Source organism: Brassica napus, chromosome A4, assembly GCF_020379485.1.
Source record: "Brassica napus cultivar Da-Ae chromosome A4, Da-Ae, whole genome shotgun sequence".
In the NCBI taxonomy this organism is placed as follows: Eukaryota; Viridiplantae; Streptophyta; class Magnoliopsida; order Brassicales; family Brassicaceae; genus Brassica; species Brassica napus.
In genome coordinates, this window is record NC_063437.1 from 1,972,604 (window position 1) to 2,000,570 (window position 27,967).

The following is a 27,967-nucleotide window of genomic DNA, read 5'->3' on the forward strand; positions in this document are numbered from 1 at the left end:
GTATGGATGAACACTTTAGTCTTCTCAATTTCTTATGGGTTTAATTAAATAAAGTATAACTTTTGTCAAACATCTTTTGCATCTAAAATAATACCAAGTATGTTCATTTAAAATACAAAAATCGATGAAATATTCATGCCAGTAATTCTGTAAGATAAGCCACAAAATCTATATGTAAATATATTGCTGATAAAAGAACTGACTATACTGTATTAATTACCCCACAGTTACGGATGATTTTTTATTTCTCATTTTAATTTTGAAGATGTAAGCTTTGATTCAAGTGTTATCTTCAATCTGAAATATTCAAAACAATATCAGAGAGTATTTGTTATAGAATAAGAGATAACTCAATGTAAATGAAGAATACTTATCAAGTTGTATAGTTTTTGTTGTTACAGCCAAATATATCGAAAAAATGATGAATATTTGAAAATGAAAAAGAAAGAGTCAAAAAACAAATAAAGAATCATTTAATAGATACAAAATTATCTAGGAGAAAAATACTTCAAAATATGGAACCAAAAACTTTTAAACTTGGGATAATATATCTGGAGGAAAAAAAGGAATACAATTGTTTGAAGTCGTATAACATTTAGAGATGGAGTGCTATGGTTTCCAATAATTTTTTTTGTTTTATTTTTGTAAAAATATGTCATGTGTCATAAATTGATAAGTAAGGTGACTTGTGTTTTAGTATATAAGAGATATATGTAAGAATATGCCATGTGTCATAAACCGCATGAAGGAAACATTTGCCCGTAAAATCTACGGTTTAATTAAAATACATGAAGCATGTTCACTTATAATGATAGATGTTAGCCTTCATCCAAAAAATGATTAGGTAAAAAATTGATGGTAACAGATTTATTTGGGCCACTAAAACTTTTTAACGTAAATGTAACCTCCTTTTAACAAATATGTTAAAAGCCGTTAAAAAAAAAAAAAAAAATACGTAAATGTAATTTGTGCCTTGTAAATATGAATACATTATCGGTGTTATGATAAATTAATCGCTATTTTAGGCAAAATTTTCCATTTTATCACCAGTTCCTAATATTTTTAACTATATGTTTGTGTAAAAATGTTATATAACATTAGTTGAATCTTTTTTTAGAATTTGGTTAAAAAATCAAGACATTTAGAAACTAACACTTATTGTGAGACAGAAAATCAATGGGATTTATTCGTTCTTGTGGATCTTTACTTCACCAAACTTTTTTTTTTTTTTGAAAAAGTATTTTACCAAACTTTCATAGGGAAATATTTTTATTATTTAGTATAAAGTATGGATTGTAAGACTTTGGTGTCTAATGTGTATGAAGGTACCAGTGATGGCTCCAAGAATAGTCTAACCTTAGTGGTCCTTTTTTTTTTATCAACTAACCTTAGTTGTCTAAAATCTATAATTAATAACGTAGAACAGTTAATATTAGCTCACACGAGATTGACGTATGATTAACGGCTCATAATACCATAATACCATGATCAAACCTATTACTAGAAAAACACAACCACTTAAATTTAAGTATTAAAAAAAAAACGAATCATGCCATCTCATAATCGTAGACTTTATATGTGATTGTATTTTTTAATGGTATTACATGCATTGTCTGACTTGAACCCCCTGACTCGGACTATAAATAGGCGCAAAATGGTACACGATTCAAACATAAAAAATAAACTCAAAGTATAATAGAAAAAAACATATTATAACGTCTTCTTTATTGTTTCATGAAAATGTCTGGGGTTAGGGCACCAACGTTGATGTTTCTTCGCAGCCTTATAATGGCTTCATACTTCGACACCACAGGTTTAGTCATCTTTTAAGCTTATGTAGCATCCATTAATTAATCATCTTCTATAACCCCGTTGATTATATTTTACTTAATGACAATTTTATTACTAGCTGGACAAATTGGAGTATGCTTTGGGCAGTTGGGAAATAACCTACCAAATCCATCGGACGTTGTGGCTATGTACAAGCAGTACGACATCCAGCGAATGCGGATGTACGCTCCCAAGACGGAAGCTCTCGAAGCTCTCCGTGGCTCCAACATCGAGTTCATCCTCGACGTTCCCAATGGCGAACTAGAAGGTATCGCAAATAGCCAAGCGAGTGCCAACACATGGGTCCGAGACAACGTCCAAAAGTACAACGATGTCAGATTCAAGTACATCTCGGTAGGAAACGAGGTGAAACCAGCGGACACTGCTGGGAAGGGGACGACTCTCATCCAGGCGATCCAGAACATTGATAAAGCGCTTTCCGAAGCAGGCCTCAGTATCCCGGTCTCCACGACAACATATATGGGAGCCTTCATGGACACGTATCCTCCGTCGCGCGGAAGATTCAGTGATGAGTATTTGAACTTTCTCAAACCGGTGATAGGTTTCTTGGTCAGCAAGCGATATCCTTTGCTCGTGAATATCTACACTTACTTCGGCTTCAAGAACGGCGACGTGTCTCTAGAATTCTCTCTGTTCAAACCGAGCAGTAATGAATTCAAGGACGACAACAACCAGCTCGATTACAAAAACCTCTTTGACGCCAATCTCGACTCAGTTTACGCGGCATTGGATAAACTGGGCGGGGGATCGTTGGAAGTCGTGGTGTCGGAGAGCGGTTGGCCCACGCAGGGAGGGCTCGGGGCAAGTTTGGAGAATGCGAAGGATTATATTAATAATTTGATACAACATGTGAAGAATGGATCTCCGAGAAGGCCAGGGAAGGCTATAGAGACTTACATATTCGCCATGTTCGATGAGAATCAGAAGCCGAATGATGAGACTGAGAGGTACTTTGGGCTGTTTCTTCCTACTACTAAACAGCTTAAATATAGTGTTAATTTCAACTAATCTCCCTGGAGAGACTTCTTGAAGAAGCAAGGGCTAGTAAAGCAGTGATGCCGTAACTGGTATTTGTCTATTTGAGTGTTAAAAATGTGTGAACTTGTTGTAATAATAAGGACTAATGAGCCTTAACCGTTGTTTTTACTTAATCTGTTTCAGTAATGTAATGAGAGTTGTTTACAATTCTTCAATATATATATGTTGTTCGTTCATCAACACTGCCTCTATTTCTGTCGTCCAAAACTGAAATCGACACCAAGAAGAAAATTCTTCGGCTATTAACTAGGATAACTACACAATGCTTATACTGTTCTAAGTAAGACAAGTCACATGTCCCTTCATGGTTGCAATCTTTAGTACCAAACTCAATCATGGTCTGAGTTTTAAACGATTTTTAAAATTTTGTTTTTCATCATCTTTTAATTTGCACTGATTTTCTTGACTGCTATATGGTAGCTACGAGCCTATGACTTGATATTAAGAACATAATCTATATTTCACACATGCATGTATAAGAATATTCATTAATATTTTCATAACAAAAAGGAATATTCATTAATACGATGAGGTTATTAATTATATATGTATAGGAGTGTTCCCTTAAACGCTTGGTTATCCAGTATCCACTACATTTTTATTTGCCAATTCATTATATTATTTACAGTATTGTACTTTTCTGAGTATCAAATGTTAAATCTATATTATTATATTTTTTTGGTATTGTTTGAAAACATAGATAACAGTATAAATGAGAATTATTTGGAAACATGGATAACGATATACAAAAGAAGTATAGTATCTTTTTACTAATTTCATTAATATAATTACAATAATTTTCTTTATATATTTAACTTAGTTTAACAATTTCACTAGTTATATTACCATAACAATACATCACATCATTAATTATATTACCATAATAATAATATTGCATGTTTTTATTTATTAGTTAATCAACATTAACTTTGTGCCAATTATAAAATCAAAAATGTAAAATAACTGGGTTTTGCATATTATTAAATGTTCGGTTTAGTTTGTTTTACTAATTTTTTAGAAAAAAATAGTTTCGATCGGTGAAAAGTTACGTAGCCAAAAACATATATCAAAGACATATTTTTGTGAATAAATAATAAATTAAATCAAAATATTAAAAATGTATTACATTTATTGTCACTTAATTTTTTACTCCAAATAATTATTTTACTAAATAAAAAGTTCTTTCTATTTCACTTAATTTAGCCAAACACATAAAAAGAGTATTTTTATTAGATTATAAAATCAATTATGTATGAATATTGGCTATCTATTTAGGTACAGATTGTTCTTTTCGGATATTATTATTTTTGTTTTGAAATTAGTCCTCGCTTGAATATTATAAATTTATGTATGGGTTTTGAGTTGGGTCCTTTTGAATTTGGATGAATTCGGTTATGATGTATAGGAACCTAAAAATATCTAAATAGCAAATGTATCTGAAACGAGTTCGGATATATATACCAAAAATAATCATATTACTCGATTCGGTTCAAGTTTTTTGAATACAATTAGTTATATTACGACGAATTTAAAATATATAGTACTAATTATGAAAAACAAATATCAATGTATAAAGAGATGTAAGAACCAATATATGTGTTGGTGCGCGGATCAATCTCTAGTTTAACCATTACAGAAATACACATAATTGATGATGGCTATAATGTTTCCTCTATAGAAAAACTTCAGAACTTTCGGAAATTATTGTCTAAGGAGACATAACTAAAGTGCCATTGGTGATTTCAAGAACTATTAGTAACAAAACCTATCTTACCATAATTGATGATGGCTAGTTTGTCTTACGACGTTTGGATAAATTCAATGGTCTGCAATAGATGTGTGATTGCCGGCTTTTACCATGATTCCAAAATGCAAGTCATCAGCGCATTTATTCTTAGGTTATATGCAGTGGGTGTGTAGGGAAAGATCTATTATTCAGAGAAAGTTAAATACTTTATGTCTACGGTATAACCTCTTTAAATTAGTATTTTATAAGTTAATATACACTAAAAATCTCTATAAAATAATATAATTTTATAATTTCAAATTAATTTTTGGTTCAATTAGTATATCGATAAATTAATATTTGTATAAATTAATAAATAGTTTTGGTGTAGTCACAACATTATTAATTTATAGAGGTTTCACTGTACTTGTTTTTTATGTTTAACATATTTTTTTTTGATCAAACATGTTTAACATAATTTATTACCACATTTTATCTAGAAGATTACGGATTCAAAATTCTTCTGATTAGCAATTTGATTCCCCTTATTGTGTTCTTAAAAAAAAAACTTATAAAATTTGAGATTGAGTATTTGACTTTGAGAAGATGGATGATGCGTTCCATTTAACAGTAAGATTTTTTTTTTTGTCAAGCTGGTTAGGCCCTATTGAAAGCTACATCCAGGACCGCTTCGTAGGGAGACATGGAGTGCGACGGTCCAGCTCAATGTATGTATGTATATGCCTTTTTCATATATGTACATATATATGTACAGCATATGTTATTTTGGTTCCATAACAGAATATTTTCTACCAAGAGAAAACTATACAAAAAGGAATAAATTTTTATTTATGAAAACGCAAAAATATATTAAAAACATCAAGGGAAATTAGGTCAGATGACGCTAAAAAAAACATAATTTATTGAGTAGCTAGTTGCCCTAATTTTTCACTGTTCTACTTGTCTTTTATATAATATTGCTGTATTGTCCCTGCTTGAAACTGGAGAAACCTGCTAGAAAAAAATGAAATTAATAATTATTGTTTTCCAAAAATATGTAGTGTCCCTTTTAGATTCATATCTATTTGAATAGTTTCACCTCTGATTGTCTCCACATCCCAATTTGCTCTGATCCTTGCCGACAAGATTTGTGCAGTGGTGATCACCTCCATCTTACAAACGGCACCATCATCACGATCGATTATTTCATCGCCACCACCGTATGTTCTTCTCTTCTATTTACTGTATCAACAACAAAATCCGTCTCTCTGATGCGGTTATATGTACTGTCTCCATTGATGTCGTCAGATAAACTTATATTTTGTCTCTGTGAATGACCTAAATTGATCGGAGAAGATGAACAGTTTTGTATATTTTGTTATATTCTATTCGCATATAGAACAGAAAATGTAAAATAATATGTATTATGTTTTTTCTATTCCTATTGTGTAATGCGATATATTATGCTAATGTTCTATTTTATTATGTTCCATTTCATTTGATGATTACTAAAGAGTGTTTTATTTTGTTTAGAAATATAGTTTTTGAACAAGTAAATATTATACTAGTTTAATATTACATAATATAATATAATTTTACATAATATATGTAATTTTTTAGACTTTGATATTTGGGATTAGGGTTTATATTTGGGTTTAGGATTTAGTGAAAATGGTTTAGGGTTTAATATTTAGAATGTGAGAGGATATGGTTGGGGTCATCATTAACTTCTTCCATAAAATCATAGACATTTCATTATTTCACCAATATGTATCATGCTATTTATTTTGTTCCATTCTATTTGGGTTTAGGATTTATATTTGGGTTTAGGGTTTAGTGAATATGGTTTAGGGTTTAGTATTAGAAGGTGAGAGGATATGGTTAGGGTCGGCATTAACTTCTTCTATGAAATCATAAATATTTTATTATTTCACCAATACATACTATGCTATTTATTTTTTTCTATTCTATTTGGGTTTATGGTTTATATTTGATTTTAGGGTTTAGTGAATATGGTTTAGTATTTAGAAGGTGAGAAGATATGGTTGGGATCAACAGTAACCTCTTCCTTGAAATCATAGACATTTCATTATTTTACCAATATATATCATGATATTTATTTTGTTTCATTATATTTGGGTTTAAGGTTTAAATTTGGGTTTAGAGTTTAGTGAATATGGTTTAGGGTTTAGTATTTAGAAGGTGAGGGGATACAGTTGGGTCACATTAACTTTTTCCATGAAATCATAGATATTTCATAATTTCACCAATATATACCATGCTATTTTTTTTTGTTCCATTCTATTCGGGTTTATGGTTTATATTTGAGTTTAGAGTTTAGTGAATATGGTTTAGGGTTATAGTATTTAGAAGATGAGGAGGTATAGTTGGGATCAACATCAACTTCTTCTACGAAATTATAGACATTTCATAGTTTTATCAATATATACCATGTTATTTATTTTGTTTCATTCTATTTGGGTTTAGAATTTATATTTGGGTTTAGAGTTATGTATTTGAGTTTAGGGTTTATTGATTAAGGTTTAGGGTTTAGTATTAAGGGGTTGGGGTGGGATTTGGATAATATTTAGTATATAGGGGTTAGAGTTAGGATAATGTTTAGTATTAGAGTATGTGAGTGAGGTTAGAAATCTATTTTATTTCGGTGATGTGGAATAGAACACCGAAACATATGTATGTGGTCATAAATATGTGACATGGTTCTTTATATTCACTCAGATGTGATTTAAATATTAGCCATACCTCAATTTGTTTACGTCATCTAACTTTTTATCTTTCACCGGTTACTTGCACCAACCAAGGGTATTACCGGATCAAATGGACCGTAAATGTTACTTACCCAATTACGTCAAAATCAATGTCATTCTCTTAATTTCACTTCAAATTTTAGCTATTTGGCTAATTGACCCAAACATCAAACTTAAAAGACTAAAAATATTTTGCCGTAGGGTCCAAAATAATTTGGCCAGTCATGGCTACTGCTACATATATAGAAAAGTTCACACTTTCAAACTTTTCAAAGCATGCATTTAGTTGACTTCACCCATTTACTCTTTATTATGGAATAAAACAAAATCGGCTTATCTTAACATCATCTTTTCATTGTTATTTCTTGAAGATGTCTCATCATCGATCGAGTTGCTTAGCCTCCATACCACTGTTACTGCTTATTCTCAGCTTCCTACCGGCTTCCTTCTTTGACACGGTAGGTCCAGTTCTCTTTCTTAACCTATTGATGATATCATCTTAAATAATCTATTTATTTTCATAATTTGATTAAATGTATTTTTTTGTTTATTGCCGATCTTATCCTGGAAATGAAGCTGCGCAAATCGGAGTGTGCTACGGGAAAATTGGAAACAACCTGCCACGTCCCGCAGATGTGGCTGCGATTTACCGGCAGCGTAAATGGCTCCAACTTCGAGCTTCTACTCGATCTTCCCAACTCGGATCTCCAGCGTATCGCCTCCAACCAATCGGAAGCCGACACATGGATCCGTAACAACGTCCGCAACTACACAAAGGGTGTCAGATTCCGCTACATATCGGTAGGGAACGAGGTGCAACCCTCGGACCCAAACGCGATGTTTCTCCTCCCCGCAATGCAAAACATCGAGAGAGCTGCATCAGACCTCGGGATCAAGGTCTCCACAGCAATAGACACGAGAAGCCTTAGTGCGTTTCCGCCCTCGAGCGGATCGTTCACACCTAATTTTGCGGATCTTTATTGCCACGGTGATAGAATTCTTGGTGAGCAAGAAATCTCCTCTGCTAGTGAATATCGACACTTACTTCATCTACGCTAACAACATGAGAGACGTCAGTTTGGAGTACGCTCTGTTAACTTCGTATAAGAATGTAGTCAATGACGGTCAAACATATATAGAAACCTCTTCGTCGCACTCCTGGATACTATCTACGCGGCATTGGAGGAATTAAGTGGCGGAGCAGTGAAGATCGTGGTGTCTGAGAGCACTTGACCAACATCGGAGGAACCGCTGCGAGTGTGGACAACGCAAGAGCTTATGTGAACAGTTTGATACAAATTGTGAAGACGGGATCTCCAAGGAGGCCAGAGAGAGCTATCGAGACTTATATATTGTTCGATTTTGATATCAAATTAGTGAATAATATATTGTTAAATCTGATTTGCTGTTAGTGTCACACAAAAGGCCCTTTTTGGCTCCGTTATATATGTGTAGTATTCGCTTCAACACTTGGGCTATCCATTCCCTTTATTTATTTATTTGCCAATACATTATATATTTTCTACAATATTGTAACTTTTTGTAAGTATCAAATGTTAAATTCATCCATTACAGAAACACAGATCATCAATGAAATCTAGAATGTTTCATATAAAAAATAATTTAGATTTTTCGGAATTTATCGGCTAATTAACTAACGAGCATTATGGTGAACATTGATGATGTCAGAAACTAGTAGTAACGCAAGGATACAACTCTATAGTCCACAAATTACCAGCTTGTGCAATGATTCGCCATTCGCATTTAATCATAGACCGTGTATTGGGTGTGTCTAGGGAAGGATACAGTGTTCGGAGAATTTTAGATAATAGATGTCAACATAATTTATTTCGACATGCAAGCTAGTGCCTAGATCGATAACGATGACAACAAGATAAATACTATATACATTATCAAACTAGCATATTATTAGTGACTACACATACATACTATATATAAGTTTATGCAATGATAAATATTCCAAGACACATGGTTTTGATTCACTCATTGGCTGCAAAACAAAAAAAAATGCTACAAAATATTTGATTATATTTGATTATACTGATATTTTCGAGATTTTTTCTCGCCTTGGTCTCGTTTAAGGATTCAAACTATCTTTGTAAATGAACTAAAACGATGATGCCATTAGATATCAAAACAAAATATATGTGTGATTTGTGAAGACAGAGATTAAACAGAGGAACCGTTTAATGATTCTTCATGTTGCAGAGAATTTATTTGTACCAACCAGCAAGAAAATGACTAAGTAAGAAACATAAATGAGTTGTCTTAGACCGCTACTCAAATGAAGGAAAATAAATGTTTCTAGTTACAAATAAAAAAAAAATTGTCACAAAGTTATAAATCAAGTTAAAAAATTAATTTGGTGTCATAAAACTGAAAAATATGTAAAACTTTAAAATGCTAAATTTGATATTACTTTTTTTATCGTTGTTGTTTTTTTATTTTATTTTTTTATTGTGGTAGTTTCATGTGTATGGCAGCTATGTATGTATACTTATTCTTCTCAATTTTTTATGAGTTTAATTAATTAGAGAATAATCTTGGTCAAACATCTTGTGCATTTAACATAATACCAAATATGTTCGTTTGAAATACTAAAATTGATGCAAAAGTCATGCAAGTAATGCTGTAAGATATGCCACAAGACATATATGCAAATATGTTGCTCATAAAAGAATTGACTATATTTTATTAATTACCTCATAGTTGCCGATGATTTTTTTTATTTCTCATTCTGATATTAAAAACGTAAGCTTTGAATATCTAAAAATTAAATTATTAGCAATCAAATCAACCAATTATTATGATTAAGTTATTTTATAGATATTCATATATGTACATGAATTTTCAAACTATTACAACTTATGTTTATTAATGCAACTCTTATTAAATATTTTGTTTCTTATTTTGTCTTCAAAAACCAATATATATATCAAACTATACAAGTTTTACAAAATAAATTTACAAATATAAGAGGATGAACTGAATTACCTGAAGTTAAGAAAATAATAAGATAATTTTAAATTAATTAAAAAAAACGTTTTTCAATTAAAAAAAGATGCAACTCAAAACACAAAATGAATATTTGAACTAATCCAAAATATTATACTTGAAATCACATCTATCTTATTAAAACTGAAGTACAAAATGAGATTGTTTGGAAACATGTATATGAGTTTAAAAAATAAGAGTGTTTGGTAACATGGATTGTAGTCTTTTAAAAAAAATATTACTTTTGTTTGGAAATGAAGATAGTAGTATTAAGCAAAAAAGCAATGGGCTTATGTTATTAAGAAAAATTGAAAGTCCATCATATTATAAGAAACTATCTATTTGGGTCAGTTTTAAAATGAGTCAAATCATTTAAACTTTTTTTTTAAACTAACCATAAAACAAAATTTAAACTTTATATACATATTTCAAATCAAAATAATAATTTAAAATTGATTTATATCATAAATTAATTGAAAAATATACATATATTCAAAAATAAATTTTTACTAAACTATTTTTCAATAACCATTACTTTTGTTTGAAAATAAGGATAGTATTATTAAGCAAAAAAGTAATGGGCTTATGTTATTAAGAAAAATTGAAAGTCCATCATATTATAAGAAACTATCTATTTGAGCCAGTTTTAAAATGAGTCAATCTAATTGCCTAAAACTTTTTTCTCTAAATTAACCATAAAACAAAATTTAAACTTTATATACATATTTCAAATCAAAATAATAATTCAAAATTGATTTATATCATAAATTGATTGAAAAATATACATATATTCAAAAATGAATTTTTACTAAACTATTTTTCAATAACCATTATAAAAAATGTTGTCAACATATATATAAGAAAAATACAATACAAAGTCCAATTTGAAATACCAACTCAAATTATGGTTTTTATATTTCATATTAAGTTTTAAAAATATAATATATGTAATTATTTATATGATGGTACATATAAAATACGATTAATTATATGATGACAATATACGATACATAATAATGACTAGGGATGGGCTTTCGGTTACCCATACGAGTTTGGTTCTGATCGATTTGCGTTTCGGATTTCCGGGGTCAAAGATTTCAATCCTATTAGGATGTTTCTAGATTTTGGTTTGAGTGTGATTCAGACCTTTGCGGGTTTGGTTCGAGTTTGGATCCATTTAAATTATTTTTAAAGTTTTAAATCATTATATATTTTAAATTTATCAAAATCTATAAATAAAATAATATATTTCCTATAAATTTAAATAACATATGTCAGAATACCTAAGCTTAACATATCAATTGGCTTGATTTAAAATTTTTGGATACAAAATCAATAATTATTTTAAGTATTTGTGGTGATTTGAGTATACCTTAACTATTTCAGATATTTACTTTTGACTATCTATATATATTTTCAAGTATTTAAACCAATTTAAAAGTATCATTCTTGATGTTTTATATACGTTAAATCTAAAAATAATTAATATATATAAGTATATAAATATATTTTTAGATAAATTCGGGTATCCGAATACTTCGGTTCAGATCAGATTTGGATCTCTAAATAACAAAACTTTGAATAATTTGAATATTTAATCAATTTATGTTCGGGTTTGGTACTATATTTTCGGATCGGTATCGGTTCTGTTCCTCGGATTCATTTTGCCAAACCCTAATAATTACATGAAAAACAAATATCAACATATTTTTCAAAATATACATCCGCGCAAGCGCGCAGATTAAATATTAACATATTTTTTAAAATATTTTGCTATCAATTTTGGTTCGGGTTTGGTATTACACTTTCAGATCAAGATCGGTTTCGTTCTTCAGATTTTGTTTTTTTTTCAAGCACTAATATTAACATAAAAAACAAGTAGCAAAATATTTTTGAAAAATACATCCGCGCGGGTGCGCGGGTCAAAATCTAGTATCTAATTAAGATGGGAACATAACCATACTTAATACAATTTTAATTTATTTTTCATTCATATAAATTATAAAATATTTTTTTATAAACAAGTGAAAATGAAAGGAAATATTTACCAATTATATAATTAATTATTTTATAACTATTTATATTCATGAATGAGTATGGGAGAATCACCTAGTATAAGACAATTCTGAATTAGCGCGTCGTCAAAAAGACTCTTTATTTTGAAATTTGTAAAACTCTATATTTAAAATCTTAAGATGTTCTTCTCCAAAACAAAATCTTCAAACTTAACTTTAAAATAATTTGTATTTTACAATATGGATAATATATTTGTCATAATTAATATAAATCCATAAAATAGCACATTAATAAAAAAAATTCCCTACTTCTCTACTTTTTTTTCTTACTAAGTTTTTCTGCATTTGATAATTTTTTCTGAATTGACCTGGAATTATTGTGTCCTAAACTCCTAATGCTCTTTCATATAGTTGAAAAAATTTGAAACTCAAGGGTTTAATAAAAACATTTAAGGAACTTGGCTTTAAGTGAATTAGTAGTTGATGCCTTATGTTTTATATGTTCTCTCGAGCTCGTCTTTCATAAAGATATATTTATTTCTGTTTAAAAGATTTTTTTAAAAATGTAGTAAAAATATAAATCAATCAAATGGAACTTAAAATACAAAGAACAAAACACAAGACTGATTGGTAAAATTTCAAATTAATGACTTTTTAATTATCTGATAAAAGTTCTGACAGTGATTAAATAATTATACCTAAGATGAATGGGTAAAATTAAGAACTTCATGACACTCTTGTTAATTATGTTTATCTACATTATTTTTTGACAACACATTAAGTTTCTGTTTTTTGTAACAAACGAATTGAGTTTCTATAGTACGTTAAAGTTGTGATAATTTTTTTTTTGTTACAACTAAGGGCCATTATTTTTCGATTTATTTAGGCGCTGTTGAACTCTGGACCGACACTAATTTATGAACACATTTTTTTAATTATAATTATATATTTAATCGATCCGAGAATTCTGGAATCAGATACGGTTACAAGTTCGCGAATGAATAGGAATACTTTTTCGGTGTACTGATAAATTTATCACCAGTTTTAGGCAACATTTTCCATTTTATCACCAGTCCCTAATATTTTTAACTGTATGTTTCTGTAAAGATGTTATATAACATTAGTTGAATCTTTTGAGAATTTGGATATGAACTCAAGACATTTAGAACCTAACACTTATTTTGTGAGACAGAAAATCAATGGTTTTATTCGTTCTTGTGGATCTTTACTTCACCAAAGTTTTTTTTTTTTGTGAAAAGGGACTTCACCAAATTTTCATAGGGAAATGCCGTAGTTTAGTTTTTATTATTTAGTATGTAAGACTTTAGTGTCTTCGTGCGTGTATGAAGGTGTCAGTGATGGCCAGCTCCAAGAATAGTCTAATCTTTAGTGGTCGAAAATCTATAATTAATAACGTAAAGGAACAGTTAATATTAGCTCACACGAGATTGACGTATGATTAACGACGGCTCATAATACCATAATACCATGATCCAACCTATTACTAGAAAAACACAACCACTTAATTTGAGTATTTTAAAAAAACCGATTCATGCCATCTCATTTGACTCTTCAATCTCTGGGTATATTGACCTAGCTATTGAAAGCTACTTGTGTGGAGAACTCATAATCGTAGACTTTATATGTGATTGTATTTGTTAATGGTTTACATGCATTGACTGACATGAACCCCCGGGCTCGCATTATAAATAGGCGCAAAATGGTACGATTCAAACATATCAAAAAACTCAAGTATAACAGAAAGCCTTTAGTCAAAAAAAAAAAAAACTCAAAGTATAACACAAAGAAAACCACATTATAACGTCTTCTTTATTATTTCATGAAAATGTCTGAGGTTAGGATGTTAGCATTATCACCAATGTTGATGTTACTTCTCAGCCTTCTAATGGCGTCCTTCTTCGACACCACAGGTTTAGTCATCTTTTAAGCTTATGTAGCATCCATTAACCTTTATTGATTATATTTTATTGAATGACAATTTTATTAATAGCTGGACAAATCGGAGTATGCTACGGGGAGTATGGAAATAACCTACCAAGTAATTCGGAAGCTGTGGCTATGTACAAGCAGTACAACATCCGGCCAATGCGGATGTACGGTCCCAACCCTAACGCTCTCGACGCTCTCCGTGGCTCCAGCATCGAGCTCATCCTCGACGTTCCCAATGGCGACTTACAACGTATCGCAGATAGCAAAACGGAGGCCAGCACATGGGTCCGAGACAACGTCCAGAAGTACAACGATGTCAGTTTCAAGTACATCTCGGTCGGAAACGAGGTGATGCCCAGGGGCCCAGGTGGGGCTGGGACGGTTCTCTTCCAGGCTATGCAAAACATTGATAAAGCGCTTTCCGAAGCAGGCCTTAGTATCCCGGTCTCCACGACTACATACATGGGAGCCTTCACGGACACGTATCCTCCGTCGCGCGGAAGATTCAGCGACGAGTATAGGAACTTTCTCCAACCGGTGATAGGTTTCTTGGTAAGCAAGCGATCTCCTCTGCTCGTGAATATCTACACTTACTTCGGCTACAAGAACGGCGACGTCTCTCTAGAGTTCGCTCTATTTAAACCGAGCAATAATGAATTCAATGACCCCAACAACCAGCACCATTACCAAAACCTCTTCGACGCCAATCTCGACTCAGTTTACGCGGCATTGGAGAAATTGGGCGGGGGATCGTTGGAAGTCGTGGTGTCGGAGAGCGGTTGGCCCACGCAGGGAGGGCCCGGGGCAAGCGTGGGGAATGCGGAGGCTTATATTAACAATTTGATACAACTATTGAATCACAAACAAACCTTAATAAGAAGTCCTTCTCTTATTAAACACTCAAAGCTCAAATCACAAGATCACTTCACACACAAATCGTGAGTAGTGAAAACACATATGCATCTCTATATATAAGACCAACTAGATCCTAATCCTACTCAAAACAATACTTTCAATATTTCCTAATTTCTTTTAGATAAACATAACTCAAATAGGAAACTTGTAACCTAAGATATCTTCAAGCTTATCCAACATTCTCCCCCTTAAGCTTGAATTCATCTTCACTTACATTTCGAACTCCGACAAGTCTTCTCATCTCCAAGAACTTAACTCGGCCAAGTGATTTTGTCAAGATATCTGCTCTTTGCTCATTTCCCGGAACATAATCTACTTGCTCATTCTCAACACACTCATGTATAAAGTGAAACCTTCGATGTATATGTTTGCTTCGCCCATGGAAAACCGGATTTTTCGTCAGTGCAATGGCTTATTTATTATCCACTCGTATTGTTACCTTCTTGCTTGACTTCCCGACCACTTCTCCTAACAAGTCTTGAAGCCATATCGCTTGTTTAGCTGCTTCGGTTGCAGCCATAAACTCTGCCTCGCATGATGACAACGCGACGATCTCTTGTTTCTGTGAACACCATGATATTGGACTTTGATCTAGGTAAAACACATGTCCTGTAGTGCTTTTTCCATCATCGTCATCTACGTTGTGAGAACTGTCACTGAAACCTAATAACTCATGCTTTCTTGTCCGAGTAAACACAAGTCCGAGTGCGGTAGTTCCCCGTAAGTATCGTAGAACCTGTTTTAGTGCAGCACCATGAGACTCCTTGGGCTCTTGCATGTATCTACTCAACACCCCAACCGCGAAAGACAAATCTGGCCGGGTATGAAGTAAGTACCGTAGACACCCTATGCTCCTTCTATACTCTGTTTCATTTACGCTTCTTTCTTCAGAGGATTTTGATAATTTTACATTCATATCCATTGGTATGTGCGTAGGATTGCACATGCTCATGCCGGTTTCTTCTAAAATTTTCAGAGCATACCTTTCTTGTTTTAGTATAATGCCTTCACCATATTGATGCACCTCAATTCCCAAATAATAGGTTAGCTTCCCAAGGTCGCTCATCTCAAACTTCATAGACATCTTGTGTTTGAACTCGATAATGGACCGTTGTGACGTACCTGTCACCAGTAGATCATCCACGTACACTGCTACAATAAGAACTTCATTCTTTTCTCTCTTTCTGTATAAAGAAGGCTCCTTCGAGCATCGTTGAAACTTTAGTTCCAAGAGAATTTTATTTAGTTTCGTGTTCCAAGTCCTGGGTGCTTGCTTTAAGCCATAGAGAGCCTTCTTTAGTTTGTAGACTTTGTTTTGTTTTCCTGCGACTTGAAAACCCTCTGGCTGTAATACATACACTTCCTCTTTAAGTTCTCCGTGTAAGAATGCTGTCTTCACATCTAAGTGGTGAATTTCCCATCCTTCACATGCTGCTAAGGCTATGATCAATCGAATAGTCTCAATGCGAGCTACAGGAGCGAACACTTCGTCGTAGTCGACACCATGTCGTTGAACATAGCCTTTTGCTACTAACCGAGCTTTATATTTGCTAATTGTTTCATCTGCGTTTCTTTTTATCTTAAAGACCCATTTTAAACCGATAGGTTTAACTCCTAAAGGAATATCTACAAGCTCCCAAGTGTCATTCTTCTCAATAGAAAAGATTTCTTCTCTACATGCATCAAGCCATACTTTCATTGTTTTGGCTTCTTCAAAATCCCATGGTTCGTCATTTACTATCATAAGGAGTCGTTCGCACTCTAGCTCTGCAACAAGGATGTAATCATCGAGATATGCTGGTTTACTAACGGCTCTGGATGATCTTCGTAGTTCAGGTTCTCCGTTTTGAGAGTCGTCGACGTTATCATCTCCTTCATCGCTTAGCTCATCTTCCTCGTTAGTTTGGTTAACGTTTTGATCAACGTTATTATCGTCAGAAGCTCTTACTCCTGCTCCTTCTTTTACTGGATTGTAACCAACCAGGAACGTGTCGCTTTCAAGAGTACTTGTAGTTGGTTTGTTCCAGTTCCATTCTCGGTTTTCTTCGAAAACGACATCACGGCTTACTACAACTCTCTTGCTGGCCGGATCGAACAGACGGTATGCTTTCGAACCAGGTTCAGTTCCCAGATGAACTAATCTTCTCGACCTATCATCAAGTTTTCTTCGCCCCACTGTATCGGTTCGAGCATGACAGACACAGCCAAACACACGAATATGAGAGAGATTTGGCTTCTTACTTCGTAAGGCTTCATATGGCGTCATTCCTTGCAGGGCTTTTGTTGTGATCCTATTTATCAGATAGGTAGCATGTCTCACTGCTTCTCCCCACATATTGTTTGGTACGTTCATATGTTTTAGAATGCTTCTAGTCATCTCAAAGAGTGTTCTGTTCCGTCTCTCTACAACCCCGTTCTGTTGAGGAGAATATGGTGCTGTCATATGTCGTTGGATTCCATTCTTGTTGCAATATTCTTGAAATTCTCGTGACATAAACTCACCACCACGGTCTGCTCTGAACATCCTTAGCTCTCTTTTTGTTTCTTGTTCTGCTACCGCCTTGAAGCTTTTGAATTTATCAAATGCTTCTCTTTTATCTGACAATAAGATTGTCCACATGTAACGAGTCTGATCGTCGATTAGAACAAAAACATATTTCTTTCCTGATGGCGTTGATGGCGTGATAGGTCCACATAGGTCTCCGTGGATGAGGTCAAGAGGATGTGATGCTCGGAAAGTAGTTGTTTTCGGAAAAGGTTGTCTTACTTGCTTTCCAAGTAAACATGCCGTACATGTCTCTTTCTCTACTTCGATGTTTGGGACTCCATCGACCAATTTGTTTCTGATCATTGTCTTCATCGTTTCTGTGTTGACATGGCCGAGCCGGGCATGCCACCTATTTGACTCGGTCATGACTATCTTCAAACATTCAGCTCCTCCATGGACCTCTAACTTCACTTTGTACAGTCTATTCTTAGTTCTAGTTGTTTTCACCATTAGTCCACCGAATCTGTCGTACAACATCAGAGTGTCACCTTTCATGTTTACTTCACAGCCAGCTTCAGTGGCCTGTCCTAGACTAACAATATTGCTTTTTAGTCCCGGTATGAAGTATACATCGTGCAGTACTCTCTTCTCGCCTCCTTTGAAGATGAATTGAATAGCTCCTTTTCCTTGTATATCGATTCTAGAATCGTCACCAAATCTTACCTTTCCTGTGATTGTCTCATCTAGATTCACAAAGAAGGAACGATTTCCACTCATATGGTTGCTAGCTCCATTGTCAAGGTACCACATGTTTCTCATATCAAGTTCAGTTTCGAAGATGCTTGGATTTACCTTCTTTTCATTAAGATAGACAACTTCATGCATCATTAGTTCGCCGGCTTCTTCTGTATTATTAGTCTTGTTTTCAGCGGTTTCTTGTAGTTTAAGCAACTTATCGGGACAGTCGCTTGCATAGTGGCCACGTTTATCACAACTAAAGCAAGTGATATGAGATAGATCTCTTTCTTGTCCCTGGTTCTGTCCGTTGCTCTGTTTGTAAGCGTCTCGTTGCGTATAAAAACTTCCACGACCTCGACCTCTTCCACGCCAGTTAGAGCGACCCCCACGTCCTCTTGCACCACGGCCACCGTAGCTGTTATAGCTACCTTGCTGTGATTCTGCATTCACATACATTAATTTTTCTTGGTCGTCTGCCTGACTTTCTTCTTCAGATACTCTTTCTTCGTATGCTTTTAAACGACCAACAATATCTTCGAAGCTTGTTTCGTTTAGATTAAGAACTTGTTCAAGGGAAGCAACAATGTGTATGTACTTTTTCCTTGGTAAGCTCTTTAAAAATTTCTTCACAAGCTTTGATTCTTCGATGGTTTCTCCTAAAGACGCAGTTTTTGAAGATATCTCGGATAACTTGCCCACGAAGGCATCGATTGTATCTTCATCCTTCATCTTAAGTCTGTCAAATTCTGCCATCAAGGTTTGGAGCCTTGCTTCTCGCACTCTATCTGCACCGACATGTCTTGCCTTAATTGCCTCCCACACAGCTTTTGTCGTGTCGTGATCTCCAATCTGAAGCGTTAAAGCTTCAGGGATGGATTGAAACAGCAAGGCAATGGCCATGTTATTTTTTTCTTCAGTTTTGTTTCCCGGGTCGATGGCTTCCCACACTTTGTTCACCTTGAGAGCAATCCTCATACGCATTGCCCAAACTGTATAATTTGTAGAGTTTAGCATAGGAAATCGTATAGAGGAAGGTCTAGTTTCTGCGCCATTCATCTCATGTTCGTCCTTGATATCACTCATGGTAATAGTTTTAATATGCGTTCGTCGTTGATCGGAGTCGAAAAATTTGTGAATATGTCTGGCTCTGATACCAAATATTGAATCACAAACAAACCTTAATAAGAAGTCCTTCTCTTATTAAACACTCAAAGCTCAAATCACAAGATCACTTCACACACAAATCGTGAGTAGTGAAAACACATATGCATCTCTATATATAAGACCAACTAGATCCTAATCCTACTCAAAACAATACTTTCAATATTTCCTAATTTCTTTTAGATAAACATAACTCAAATAGGAAACTTGTAACCTAAGATATCTTCAAGCTTATCCAACAACAACATGTGAAGCGTGGATCTCTGAGAAGGCCAGGGAAAGCTATAGAGACTTACATATTCGCCATGTTCGATGAGAATGAGAAGCCGAATGATGAGACTGAGAGGTACTTTGGGCTGTTTCTTCCTACTAGTAGACAGCTTAAATATGGTGTTAATTTCAACTAATCTCCTTGGAGAGACTTCTTGAAGAAGCAAGGGCTAGTATCTGGTATTTGTCTATTTGAGGGTTTTTTAAGTGTATTAAAAATGTGTGAATTTGTTGTAATAATAAGGACTAATGAGCCTTAACCATTGTTTTTACTTCAGATGTTTCAATAATATTAATGGAAGTTGTTTAAAGTTCTTCAATAATATATATATGAAGTTGTTCGTTCACAGCAAACAAACACTTTTAAATATTTAGCTGAAACATTTAGACATGACACAAGCCTAAGCAAAGCCATCATCAACACGGCGTCTATTTTTGTCGTCCAAAACTGAAATCGACACCAAGAAGAAAGTTCTCTGGCTATTAACAAGGATAACTACACAATGCCTATACTGTTCTAAGTAAGACATGTCACATGTCCCTTTATGGTTGCAATCTTTAGTACCAAACTCAATCTTAACTTGTGGTCTGAGTTTTAAACTATTTTAAATTTTTTTGTTTGTATTTCATCATCTTTTGTACTGATTTTCTAGACTGCTATGAGGTAGCTACGAGCCTACGACTTGATATTGAGAACATAATGTATATTTCACACATGTATAAGAATATTCATTAATATTTTCATAACAAAAAAAGAATCTATATATATATATATATATATCCCTTATATACTAAAGCACAAGTCACTCATCCAATTAAATTTTGACACTTAGATCTTTTTTTCTATTTTAAAAATTAAATTTTTTGTTTAAAATAATAAAAGCAAAAATACAAATAGAAAAGATGAATGGCGGCAACACACGATACATGTTGTTTATAACCTTATTACGTGCTAATTTGATGTTTACTTTAAAATATATGTAGTAAATCCAAATATTTGTTCCGTTAATCTTTCCAACGGTTATCCTTTCCCACAATTCCACGATCACCTCAATCTCTGATAACTGCCTTCATTCAATTATTTATATTTGATGCGATATCATTCTATGTCTGTATGTTGATCCACGTGCAAAAGGAAAAAACACACACATCTTCTCTCTTAAATAGACACAACGTTTCTTCTTCGAGATAAATGGTATTTGATGAATTATTTCATTCTTTTTGTTGTTGTTGCTGATATACTCTTTTGATCTCACTCCTTCCTCTACTTTTCCACTACTGCATTTGTATATAAAGCTTTGCTCGCAAGCAACATTTTTCTTAAAAGAATTTCAGGTATGTATCTCCTTTTATCCAGATTTGAAAACTTGAAATAGAGAGGAGAAATAAAATGTTTTTTTTGTATATCCAGTGTATATCTCTGCGTCCAACAAAAACATGAGGGAAGAAGACAAGACAAACTAGCCTTGAGAAAAATGAAGGATTGATGGACCATCATACAATCCAGCGAAAGAAAAACCGAAACAAAACAAAACAAATCAAAGGAGTTCTCTAGAACAAACGGGATGCAAGTAACCGTACATAATCTGGAAAGAAGTGGTATTTAGTTGTTCTTTGATCTATTTCTTATGCTTTTCTCTAAATTTTTTTATTTCATTGTTGTAGCCTTTACATGGTTATTTTTTCCATAAGTAAATAAATAATGATATGCAGCTTTCAAAAGATGGAAAGAAAAAAAAACACTTTACCGAAGAAAAAGAGTTTCAACACCTTTAATGTGATACAACTGGGCATCAACAAATATCTGTGTTATGGTTCAAGTGTTTTTTTAACTACAAAAGAGCTTTGAGTCTATTATAAACAAAATGAATATTATAAATATATGTTTGTTTTCATTTTTTTTGTTTTTCATTATATCAAATCTAAGAAGATTTATATTTTAAAGTAGACTTATTTACAAAAATATAAATAAAACTGAATAGATCAAATATAATATTTTAATCACATTTTTACATTTTCATATATATATATATATATATATTAACTTTCTATAAAATTTTCTTCCAGATATGTATATTCTCTTTCTGAAAAAATCATACTAATTCTTTGAAGGCTTCCTACACTCTGTTTGAATGCAGCCACTTCTACTTTTAGAAACCGGTGTGTGATATAATGTTTAATTTTGATTTTAAAAAAACAAAACTGAGACATCAACACTACAATTTTATAAGAAACATATCATTTAAATTTTAAGCAAAATTGATCTGTGCGTGAGGTATTCGCATTCAAACTAATTTTATATGTGTTGGTGTATATCTCAATTTTAAAACATAAAATGCTTGCAAACATATATCTATATATCCATTTTAAAACATACCAGAAATATTGTTTTACCGTTTTCAAATTTTTAGTTTGAATGCAACTATATCACATGCCATTCATATCAATATTTATATAGTATAAGATAATAATTTATAACAATAAAATAATTATAAATTTACAGCTTTTTTATCAAATAATTAATAATACAGTTATTTTAACCCATGCGTAGCATGGGAATAACACTAGTCTTATTATAAAGTAGACAATTTTCGTCGAAGAGCCAAAAAGAACAGATTCTGGTTACCATAACTGATTAGTTGATCTGAGCTTCTGGTTATATGTATACCTGACGAAAAGTAAGAAGTCAGTCTTCATTAACCCAGAAAAGATTAACACGGATGGGACTTGCTTTCTGTTCTTTAGCCTGGTTGTATTGTTAATATATCTCTTAGTGATCTATTTGTTGATGTATGCATTTTTCCAGCTTGCTACTTATCTTTTGTCTAATATACTAATAGGAACATGAGTTTGGTATTCTATTCTGGCCTCTGATATGAACTTCCAAGTTCTAAAAATGATTTGTGGGCATTAGTAAATCTCATCATTATCACCCGCTATTTAAACTTCTTCAATTATTTATTTCAAGTGCAATTATCCCCAGAACTTGATCTGCAAAACAAGCTGTTAATTTATTTTGTACATGATCTTACGCATTTGGAACGTGTGCAAGTTTTAGCATTTATATGCCTTAACGTGCAAAAGCAAGTTTTAGCAATTCACACTTCTGACTTTTCAAAGCATAGATTTAGGGAGACATTCATCAACGGTGGATTTAATGGATAATATTCCAAAACTAGTGAATGATATGACTCGATGACTTTGTTTCATTTCATTGACTTACAAGTCACCCATTTACTCTTGGAATAAAACAAATCGGTGTATTTTAACATCATCTTTTCATTGTTATTTCTTGAAGATGTCTCATCATCGATCGAGTTGCTTAGCCTCCATACCACTGTTACTGCTTATTCTCAGCTTCCTACTTGCTTCCTTCTTCGACACGGCAGGTCCAGTTCTTAACCTATTGATGATATCAGAATTTGATTTAAAAATGTTATTTTCATTACGGATGATCTTTAATTTGGAAATGAAGCGGGGCAAATCGGGGTGTGCTACGGGAGAATCGGAAACAACCTGCCACATCCGGCAGATGTGGTTGCGTTTTACGGGCAGCGTAACATCCGACATATGCGGCTTTACGATCCCGACCAAGAAGTTCTCACCGCTCTAAGAGGCTCAAACTTCGAGCTTCTACTCGATGTTCCCAACTCGGATCTCCAGCGTATCGCCACCGACTACCAGGAAGCCGACACATGGGTCCGCAACAACGTCCGCAAGTACACAAAGGGTGTCAGATTCCGCTACATATCGGTAGGGAACGAGGTGCAACCCTCGGACCCAAACGCGATGTTTCTCCTCCAAGCAATGCAAAACATCGAGGACGCTGTTTCAGACCTCGGGATTAAGGTCTCCACAGCCATAGACACGAGAAGCCTTAGGGGGGTTCCGCCCTCTATCGGATCGTTCACAGAGAATTTTCAGATCTTTATTGCCCCGGTGATAGATTTCTTGGTAAGCAAGAAATCTCCTCTGCTTGTGAATATTGACACTTACTTCATCTACGCTAAAAACATGAGACATCAGTTTGGAGTACGCTCTGTTAACTTCATATAAAAATGTAGTCACTGACGGGTCAAACATATACCGAAACCTCTTCGTCGCACTCCTGGACACTATCTACGCGGCATTGGAGGAATTAAGTGGCGAAGCAGTGAAGATCGTGGTGTCGGAGAGCGGTTGGCCAACAGCGGGAGGACCCGCTGCGAGTGTGTATAATGCAAGAACTTATGTGAACAATTTGATCCAAATTGTGAAGACTGGATCTCCAAAGAGGCCAGAGAGAGCTACCGAGACGTATTTATTGTTGGATTTTGATATTAAATTAGTGAATAATTGTTCTGTTATTTCAGGATCAAGGCTTGATAATAGGAGATGATTTTGTTTGTTTGGCTTTTAAGTTTGGTTCTGTTTTATTTCTTTGCGTTTTCAAACGTTGTTCAGAACCAACGAGAGATAAGTACGTAGGCCGACCACGCCACCTGACTACATGTAGAAGTAGAACTAGCAATTTTCGAGAATCGATCCTTGACATAAACCAACAAGCAACTTCTCATCCAATAGATACCACTAGACCATCACAATATGGTCATCCATCCTTTTTATTTGCCAATCCTTATATTTTTCGTAATTTATTATATCCAATGTCAAATTCATCCATTATAGAACACACATCGTTGATGATAAGTATCAAATGTCAAATTCACCCATTATAAAATACTACATATGAGTTTATGCAATGGTAGACGTTCCTCTTTAAATTAGATGCGAAAAATGCTACAAAATATTTGATTATATTTGATATTTTTGAGATTCACTCGCCTTGGTCTCGTTTAAGGATTGAAACTATCTTTGTAAATGAACTAAAACGATGATGCTATTGGATATAAAGAACAAAACGTCTGTGTGATTTGTGAAGGCAGAGAGATGATAAAACGGAGGAACCGTATAAAGATTCTTCATGTTGCAAAGATTTTATTTGTACCAACCAGCGAGAAAATGCCTAAGCAGGAAACAGAAGGCGCAAGCTAGTGCCTGCATCAGAAACACAAAAACCAAAGGTGTAATCTCTATCTTGCAAGTAACAACAAGCCAACATAAATGTGCATTCGAAGCTTACCTGGAAAACAAGAAGATGAATACAAAGAGACTTTTCTGATTTTCTACCAAAAATCCTCAGGTACACGTTGACAAGCGTCCCATCTTTTGTTCCCGTTAATAAACCCGTAGCAGGATCAAACCTGGTTCAAAAGAGAGAGAGAGAGTGTGTCATGTGTTGTCGGCTCTGCTTTTATGTAACAGCGGGAAAAAAAAAATGGCTTACTTGGGGAGACGATGCCGTGGACATTTCACAATGCCAGCAAGCTAAAGAGTTACACAATATCAAGTTTGATGCTTAATAACAAACTGAAAAGTAGAAGAAAAGTGTGAGAGGGATCAAACCTGTGGAAGAGACAACAGAAAGTTCAGCACTTGAGGAAGAAAAAAGATTAGGAGGGTTTCACTGCAAAGGAGAATTAAGTTAGTTAGTTGAAGGATTCAACACTTTAGTTAGATGCAAAACAGCAAATGATGAAACTGAGAAGAGGGGAAACAAGGTCTGTAAATACACCTGAAGTGACCCAAAATGCCAGCAACTGCCATAGTCATTCCCGCAAAGACTGTGTAAGTGTCTCCAACAAAAACTGCAGAAGGGTACCTAACAACATGAAAGAAAGGTTAGAGAAAGCATTAGTTTCAGCTAAAGAAAAGTCAAAGTACTAAGTATTACCAATTGTAAGCAAGCATTGCCAAGGATGTTGCCATCAACGGCTGAGTAAGATATATAGAGAAGGCATGAGCTTGACGTAACTCAGTATCCACAGATGCTCCGATTTGCATAACGTTGTGTATCAAAATCTACAAGTAACTGAGATGCATCATACATAAAGGAAAATGGTACTAAGGTGTTTCAACGCATTTTTTATTGCAGAACTTACAGCAGCTGCAATAACAACGGTTTGACCGATCTCAAGGCCATTCAGACCAGCGTGAATGTTTATAGAATTAGTGCAGAAGACAGCCAATAGCGCCATATATAACTTATATATCCTTCCTGCCATGAGAACAATACAAATAAGCAAAATCAATTTGAAAATAGTAGCAAAAAGAAGAATTGTACCTAGATCAAGTATCTCAAAGCCAAGATAAGAAACAAGAGGTTTTGGTATAACGATAGTTGTATGTCCAGCATAAGCCATTAGCAGTGGAAGAGTTGCAAAAGATGGTAAGAGAAGTTTCCTGCGTATCTGACAAGAATTAATATGCAGATAGAAGTTTCACATATGAACTTAAATCAAACAATTATAAGAAGTGCACCTACACTCTCCAAGGCACATCAAGGACGTCATCTACAAATCCAAGTAAAATCATGAAGCAAATAGATGCCAATGCTGCATTGTACTCCACAAGCCACTGCACAGCCAGATTGATGAAATGATAAGCCTAGAGCTACTAAAATGTTACATTTCACATAACAACAACATGGCTTACACATAAACAATGACCCATTGAGGCCAAAAGAAATGAATAATCAAGCTTGTAGATCAGAGTACATCACACACTTACCAAGGAATCTTCAGTGAAGTTAAAGAACTGAAATATTATCGCCACAATCAAGAAGACGATACCCACAACTATTCCCAATGACTCAGGCCTACAAAGAAACAAGACGAGCAAAAAGTGAGAAATGGTGAAACTCAGCACACCAAAGACTCTTCAATCTTAACACACAAGCGGAAGTAAGATGTCACAGAGATCAAATCAAGCCTAGACTTCAATATAAACATTCATTTCGAGAAAGACAGTGAACACTAATACAAATCTGAAACCAAAACAACTAAGGGAGACAAATCCAAACTCAAAAGAGGTAAAGACTTAGACTTTAGCATAAGTAAACTAATCCAACCACAAAAACAGAAGTAAGATGTCAAAGAGATCAAATCAAGCCTAGACTTCCACAGAAACATCCATTTCAAGTGAACACTAGTACTAAGCTGAAACCAAAACAAGCAAAGGAGACAAATCTAAAAACGTAAAGACTTACACTTTAACATAAATATACTAATCCGACCAAACAAGCAGAAGTCAGAGGTCAGTTCAGGTCACAGGGATCAAAATAAGCCTAGACTTCAACGGAAACATCCATTGAAACAAAAACAACTAAAAGAAACAAATCTAAAGAGGTAAAGACTTAAACTTTAACATAAATAAACTAATCCGACCACACGAAGCAGAAGTCAGATGTGACAAGAGACCAAATCAAGCCTAGACTTCGAGAGAACATCCATTTCAAACACTAAAGCTGAAACAAAAAACAACTAAAGGAGACAAAAGTAAAGACTTACACTTTAACATCACCTTGAGGAGTGCCACGTTTATTGATATCGAAACCAAACATGTTACGCCTCAGAACATATCTAGCAGCCACGGGGATCAGCTTGAGTGTAACGAAGAAACCCACCAAGCTAAGCCCCGCGTTGATGAGGATCGGACGCTTGAGCTCGCTATCGACATTGTAGTGGAAACAGAGTAGGTAGAGGTAGAGCGAGCAGAGGAGCGAAGAGATCACGAAGATCACTCTCAGTTTCGGCGGTGAGAGATGGAAATCTTCAGAGGAAGCAATGGTGGGCTTCTGCTCCGTCGGTGGTTTCTCGGATTTAGTGACTGGAGAAGTTCTCTGGCGAGCAGTCATGGCGGATCCGTTGGCTCTCCCCCGCCTCTCTCTGGATTTTGCTTTCTCGAGTTTTTGCTTAAGTTGAAAGTCTCTGTAGAATCAAATCACCGCACGCGTCACGAGCCGAAGGTGGACTTAGCAAATACGACACCGTATATTATATAGCATATAAAAAATACTGATTTTGAACCGGGCCGAATCCGTCCAACCAAACCAAACTAAACATTTTCGGTTAGATGATGTTTTGGAAAGTTCAAAATGTTAAGAGAATTCGGCCAAAAAAAACCTCAACTTTACACGAATTGCCAAAACAAACAT

The 27,967-nt window shown here is 34.1% G+C and overlaps 4 protein-coding genes and 1 pseudogene across 4 annotated transcripts; 4 read left to right on the forward strand and 1 right to left on the reverse strand.

The window, feature by feature from the left end:
* Positions 1 to 1,594: 1,594 nt before the first annotated feature.
* Positions 1,595 to 3,239, forward strand: LOC111215315 (glucan endo-1,3-beta-glucosidase-like). Its single transcript, XM_048777922.1, has one exon. The coding sequence runs from the start codon at positions 1,891 to 1,893 to the stop codon at positions 2,857 to 2,859; it is 969 nt and encodes a 322-aa protein (XP_048633879.1). The 5' UTR covers positions 1,595 to 1,890; the 3' UTR covers positions 2,860 to 3,239.
* A 2,384-nt stretch (positions 3,240 to 5,623) lies between these two features.
* Positions 5,624 to 12,000, forward strand: LOC125608078 (annotated as a pseudogene).
* Positions 12,001 to 12,171: 171 nt separating this feature from the next.
* LOC106447865 (glucan endo-1,3-beta-glucosidase-like) lies at positions 12,172 to 15,730 on the forward strand. Its single transcript, XM_013889820.3, has 2 exons — positions 12,172 to 14,344; positions 14,425 to 15,730. The coding sequence occupies exons 1-2, from the start codon at positions 14,254 to 14,256 to the stop codon at positions 15,303 to 15,305; spliced, it is 972 nt and encodes a 323-aa protein (XP_013745274.3). The 5' UTR covers positions 12,172 to 14,253; the 3' UTR covers positions 15,306 to 15,730.
* Positions 15,731 to 20,797: 5,067 nt separating this feature from the next.
* On the forward strand, positions 20,798 to 24,334 carry LOC106445210 (probable glucan endo-1,3-beta-glucosidase BG3). The gene is given in 5 exon segments (XM_048777923.1): positions 20,798 to 21,270; positions 21,347 to 21,534; positions 23,234 to 23,324; positions 23,411 to 23,942; positions 23,944 to 24,334. Coding segments are annotated over 3 exon segments (993 nt in total). The 5' UTR covers positions 20,798 to 21,270; positions 21,347 to 21,534; the 3' UTR covers positions 24,314 to 24,334.
* Positions 24,335 to 24,665: 331 nt separating this feature from the next.
* LOC106445211 (UDP-N-acetylglucosamine--dolichyl-phosphate N-acetylglucosaminephosphotransferase) lies at positions 24,666 to 27,767 on the reverse strand. Its single transcript, XM_013886728.3, has 11 exons — positions 27,321 to 27,767; positions 26,542 to 26,629; positions 26,297 to 26,388; positions 26,096 to 26,214; positions 25,914 to 26,029; positions 25,706 to 25,833; positions 25,547 to 25,633; positions 25,378 to 25,438; positions 25,259 to 25,299; positions 25,055 to 25,175; positions 24,666 to 24,969 (listed from the first exon to the last, which is right to left on the reverse strand). The coding sequence occupies exons 1-11, from the start codon at positions 27,665 to 27,667 to the stop codon at positions 24,910 to 24,912; spliced, it is 1,260 nt and encodes a 419-aa protein (XP_013742182.1). The 5' UTR covers positions 27,668 to 27,767; the 3' UTR covers positions 24,666 to 24,909.
* Between the last annotated feature and the right edge of the window lie 200 nt (positions 27,768 to 27,967).